Consider the following 6,321-nt stretch of genomic DNA (forward strand, 5'->3'; position numbering starts at 1 on the left):
CTCTGTCTCTGTCTGTCTGGCGAGCGCACGCGCCCTATAGCGAAAAACCTCTCAAAAAAAAAAAAAAACTTTAAAAAATATATAGCAATAAAAATGGTTACTTACTCAGATAGATGTTTGGAATAAGCTCTCTCTTTATGCAAGTGTTAGGGATAATGAATCTTCTTTACTTAATTGAAGGTTTTGTGTTTTAAACGGAGGCTCCAAAATATTTTCCAAGAATGAAAGATGAATCAATTGAAGAATGTGTAAAATATTTGTTGTTTCCAAACATCTTCAATAGCTTAGAAAGAAAAACAATTCGACTATCAAGATTGGTAAATAATAAACACACATTCAACCAATATTATAAAATTCTTCATTTCTAAATAATATAAAACTACTTTTTAAAAATAATTTTATTTAACTTTATTTACTTATTTATTTTAATTTGACCAGAGAAGGACAGAGCGAGAGAGAAAGAGAGAGAAAGGGAAAGTGAGAAAGCAAGCCGCCAAGTCCGGAATTTGAACCATGGTTGGTAACGTGAGAGTCCAGTGCCCTTAATCACCATGCCACCTGACGGCCCCAATACAAAACTACTTTAATAGTAACTTAATGGATTAATTTTACATTAGGGTAATATAAATTTGCTATGTCATACTTTTTTTTTTCAAGATAAACCATTAGATAGACATCAGGATTCTGAGCCATGTTAATAGTTTCTAGTTAATATTGATTATAAAGTGATATTACCTAGCTTATGAAGATAACATTAGGTTAATTCCAAATACAAAAAGCTACTGGTCATTGGGGATCAGTAGATGGTAAAATGGTTATCTCGCTTTACTTCCATGTAGTTGACTGTGGTTCCAGTCCTGGACCCGGTGACTTACAACTCATGCCAGAAGTGTGCATGTGTGCCAAGAGTCCTGAGAGGAGAATGGAGGAGAAGGGATTGTGGTGTGGCCATCCTCTCAAAGGGGGTGATTTCGTGCTTTCTGTTTCTTTGTCTCTCCCATAAGTGCATGTGCCCTATAATAAAAATCTCTCTTAAAAAAAAAAATCTCTCTTAAAAAAAAAAGCTACTGATCATGATTATAAATGATTTTACAAATCTGAAGGAATATGAGATTATTAATTACCTTTCTGTTCAAAGCAACACAGATAATTACATTGAACGGTTTTTTATTTTCAAATTATGATACAGTATTATGTTAATATTAACTTGAGTTTCTGGTCATTTATGTTGTTAATTAAGTTTTTCATAACCCTAACCATCAGATCATAATTAATATTTTAATTTAATTTTAATTAAACAAAATAACAAAAGCAATATCTACAGTAAATTTCTTGTAGAGTTCTCAAGCCAATGGCTTATAGACTAAATTTGATCCACAGACATGATATGTTTAATTATAAGGTATTTTGAAAATAATTAACTTGTATAAAAATAGAACATTTGGGCCAACAGGTGGCATAGTGGTTCGGGTGCTAGATCCCACAGGTCTGACTGCATGGTTTGGGTCCTGGACCTGGTGGCTTGAAAAACATGCTGTGGGGACCAGCAGTTAGCGTAATAGCTATGTTACTGGACTTCCATGTGGTCGACCACGGTTCAAGTCCCAGACCCAGTGGCTTAAAACTCACGCCGGTGCACGGGTGTGCGTGCCCAAGATCCCAAGAGGAGAATGGAGAAGGGATTGCGGCATGGCCATCCTCCCTGGGGGGTGATTTCTCATTTCTATCTCTCTGTCTCTCTCTTTATATCTGGTGAGCGCACATGCCCTATAGCCAAAACCTCTCAAAAAGGAAAAAAAAAAAAAACAACAGGTGTGTATGTGTGCATACCCAAAATTCCCAGAGGAGGATTGAGAAGAAGGGACTGTGGCAATGGCCAGCCTCCTAGGGAATGATTTCTCACTTTCCTCTCTCTTTCTCTGGCTAGGGCATATGTTTCATAGCAAAATAAAACCAAAATCACTAAGACAAAAATGGAAGATTTCATGTTAAACTCTGGGTGTCAAGTTTCTATTTAAACATATATCTATATCTAGATATATAGATATAGATAATGTGAATATACACACACACGCACACACACACACACATATGTCTTCAACACTGTACCTATATTAATGTCTGATCAAAGTCAAATGATATAAATTAGGGACACCTCCTTTGGATTGGCATATTGTTTCCAGTTTACCACAAACTTTACTGATACCCACTGCATTCGAAACAATGAAACTGAGTACTAGCTGCCATTTTCATGGTATCATTCTATTATTTTTGCGAGAGCAAAAACTGATATCCCCAGTTCATACATCTTTCTTTTTTCTTTTCTTTTTTTTTTTTTTTTTTGAGAGTTTTTTGCTATAGGGCACGTGCGCTTGCCAGACAGACAGAGACAGAGAGATAGAAAGCGAGAAATCACCCCCCAGGGGGGATGGCCACGCCGCAATCCCTTCTCCTCCATTCTCCTCTTGGGATCTTGGTTGTGTTTGTATGCACATGCGCCTGGCGTGAGTTTAAGCCACCGGGTCCGGGACATGAACCGCAGTCAACTACAGGGGAGTCCAGCGACAAAGCCATTACGCTAACTGCTGGTCCCCCATATATCTTTCTTTAAGAAGGAAGAGAAAAACTAGCCTGAAAGAACTACATAAGAACTACATATTGAAAGCAAAAATGTTAATGTATATTTTTCTTTATATGGCTGATAATTAAATACTTACTGATTGTCTGATCTGCCTGGCTTCTACAGGCACCAGAGTTTGGTACCTCTGAGTTTTAGGCCATAAGTAAATTGATTTTTTTTTTTAAGTAAAGACTTAAAATAAATAGTTTGTAATCAAGTAGTCCATATTTGTTCAATACCCAAACTTTGGGTGGGGCACTGAACCAGATGCTAGAAAAAGATACGTAATAAATACTGGATGTTAAGCGGTCACACCCTAAGTAAGTAGACAAAGATAGCCACATAAGAGAAGAGTAAAGGGAAATTTTATTAACTTATCAATTAGTGTAAGTAGATATATTATGAAAAAGTCTGAGTAGAAAAAAAGACTCATCTGTAAGAACATAAGTGCAGTATATTTATTCACTCAATGAATATTTATGAGACCTTTTTGTGGTAGGCACTGTTCCTAGTGCCAGTGATATGGAAGTAACCATAGTAGAAAACCATTAAACAAAGAAGATGCCATAAAAAAGGAAAATTCTGATAACTTAGCATTACTTTTAGATATCACTAGGAAAGTAGAGGACAAATTTGAAGATACTTCTTACTGGGGAAAAATAAACAGTAATATGGACAATAATAGAAAAGACTGCGTAAGAATTAGAAGACTAGTTAAGAATATCCAATATCTGAGTAAGAGATCATAATTACAGCAGAGAAGGCAGAGTAGGGTGTAATGGGGAAAATCATCACTGAAATAACCCAGGAAAATTTCTACACTGAAACAGTCCAGTGGATGAAAACAGTTTTATCTTAAAACACATTACTTGAGAATTTCAGAAAACCTGGAACAAAGAGAAGACCCTGTAAGTTTCAGGGATAATGGTAAGGGAATCAATCAGATACAAAAAAAGATCATTAATTGGAATGACTTTAGACTTCAATACCAGCATGAGAAGCTAAAGATCATGGGGGAAATGCCTTACAAATTGCTTGGGAAATTATTTCCAACCTGGAATTCCAGTGGTTAATCAAATAAAAGGCTAACGAAATATTCATACACACAAACAACAAAAACAAAATATCTCATGTGCCCTTTCTCAGGAAACTACTAGAAAATGAGTGCCACCAAAATGAGGAGTAAACAAGAAAAAGGAAGACACAGAAGACAGCAAACAGATCCAACATTAGAGAGAGGCAAAAGCAATCTCCATGATGGTAAAGGGACATCCTGAATGACAGCTGTGTGCCAAGCACAGAAGGCAACCAGTCCAGATTGAAACACATCAGAAATCTTGTGGAGGTTTCCTCCAGAAGATGAAATTGATAAAATACCTGATGTATGTGAAAATAGGTGATTTAGATAAATTTTTCAGAGAGTTTGTGTAAAATGTATATGAATATGAAAAAAATTGGGACTAGCAGTTAGTGTAATGGCTATGTCACTGGATTCCCATGTATTTGACTGCGGTTCGAGTCCCAGACCTGGTAGCTTAAACTCATGCCAGGCACGTGTGCATGCATGCCCAAGATCTCCAGAGGAGAATGGAGGAGAAGGGATTGTGGTGTGGCCATCCCCCCCCCCCCCGAGGAGTGATTTCTCGTTTTCTGTCTCTCTGTCTCTCTCTTTCTGGCGAGCACACGCACCCGATAGCAAAAACCTCTCCAAAAAAATATATGAAAAAATTAAGCAAAATAAAAAAAAATCACTTGCTCTAAATAAGACAAATATTATGAAGCAAAAGGAATCATGGCTAACCATACAGCTCAGCTCTGAACAGCATTTATAGCCAAAATAATATAAGCATAGGTTATTCTAATGAAATCAACCTTCTAATTATATTGGGACTATCGGAGGAAAGCCAAGTGTTTTTGAGATAAAAGGAAGAAAGAAACCTGAGTCCCATTTTTCTTTGTAGAAAATAAATAGATGTGCCTAAATCTGGAAAATCATGAGGTAGCAACATAAGCATGAGTTGTATATGGCTGTCTCTGAGGAGGAAGGAATGAGAAAAAAAGGGAGAATTGTTATTTATTTATTTTTTTCATAACAAAAGCTGTAGGGTTATTTGCTTCATATTATACATGCAAATAACAAAGATAAAAATAAAAACCTACTTAACTATTCCTGATAAACTATGCTCCTCCACTGTGCAAACCATGTGGTCTTGCTTTTGCCATGATTTGAGCAAATGCAGTATGGAGCGTAACCATTAGTCAACTGTATTTGTATCCCTCCTAAATTCTCTGATTATAATTCCACCTTCGGTGGCATTTTATAAGGAGAAAAACACAAGTAGACGAAGTAAAGGTGAGTAGGTTAGCATGTGGCATAAGTAGTTTGTTCTGAGAAAGAGTAAAGGGATGTTTAGGAGGATTTATGCAACAGGCAAATGATACATTCACAAGAAGGTAATCTTGGATTACAGATAAGGCCTGGAAGTGAGTTTGTATGTTTTCTCTGGCAGCACAGACTCTTAGCTAATTTTGTCACGGTCACTGTAAAAACTAAACTAAATATTATTGCATCTATGTTGTCCCATCTGTCTTGTCTGATGTAACTGGCACACAGAAGGAAATTTTCATAGGGAGGAAAAGCAGAGTCAACACATCAAACACATTCCTTTTCTTCACACCTAAAAAGTCAATTCTTAGAAATAGTGAGAATATTAGTGGCTGCCAATCATTAGAGGGACGGGAAAAATGAGTACGTGACGCACAGAACGTTTTTAGGGCATGAGATTATTCTGCATTAACCTTCTGAAACTAACAACAGAAAATACTTGAAACTGGGAATAGGGGTTATTCAGTTCAAGTTTGGTCCAAAGTCCACAGTTTGACGTGGTGAGGATCTTATTGCTGATAGGTCACGTGGCCAGACCAAAGGCAGATCAGCAGTGCCATGTGTCTGTGTCCATGTGTGCATGTGTCTTATTCCTTTTTGTAACCCCACCAGGCTTCAATCATGGGAACCCTGCCCTGATTATCTTAATCTCATCTCTTCCCAGGTGTCTCATCTTTCAATACCACAGTTGAATTTTTTTTAAGAGAGATTTTTGCTGTAGGGTTCACATGCTCACCAGAGAGACAGAAAGCAAGAAAACACCCCCCACCCTGGGGGAAGGTCATGCCACAATCCCTTCTCCTCCATTCTCCTCTAGGAATTTTGGGCGCACATGTACACATGCCCAGTTTGAGTTTCAAGCCGCCGGGTCTAGGAGTTGAACTGTGGTCGACCATGTGGGAGTCTGGCAATGGAACCATTATGTCATCTGCTGGTCCCTTGAATTTAGTTTTCATGCTCTAATCTCATCACAACCAAATCTCAATACATTAATTTTGGGGGGATATATTCAAACCACAGTATGTATACTAAATGATGAATAGTACATGTTGTTATATATTTGATCAAACCTATAGAATACACAACACCAAGAGTGAGCCCTTATGTAAACTACGGGCTTTGGGTGATAATGATATGTCCATGTAGGTTCATCTGGGGACCAGCAGATGGGATAATGGTTATGTCACTGGACTTCCACATGGCCGACAGCAGTTTGAGCCCTGGAACTGGAGGCTTCAAACTCATGCAGGACTCATGTGCCCATATGCCCAAAATCCTGAGGAGACTGGAGAAGGGACTGCAGCATGGACATCTA

General features: G+C 37.7%; 1 protein-coding gene across 1 annotated transcript in view; it reads right to left on the bottom strand.

The window, feature by feature from the left end:
* DEPDC4 (DEP domain containing 4) overlaps window positions 1-6,321 on the bottom strand; it is a 20,741-nt gene that overhangs the window by 11,388 nt on the left and 3,032 nt on the right. Inside the window, 3 exon segments of the mRNA XM_006172170.2 lie at window positions 102-159; window positions 162-257; window positions 260-274. Of these exon segments, the coding sequence (XP_006172232.2) occupies window positions 102-159; window positions 162-257; window positions 260-274 (169 nt within the window).

This window comes from Tupaia chinensis, unplaced genomic scaffold, assembly GCF_000334495.1.
Source record: "Tupaia chinensis unplaced genomic scaffold, TupChi_1.0 Scaffold000054_1, whole genome shotgun sequence".
Lineage (NCBI taxonomy): Eukaryota > Metazoa > Chordata > Mammalia > Scandentia > Tupaiidae > Tupaia > Tupaia belangeri.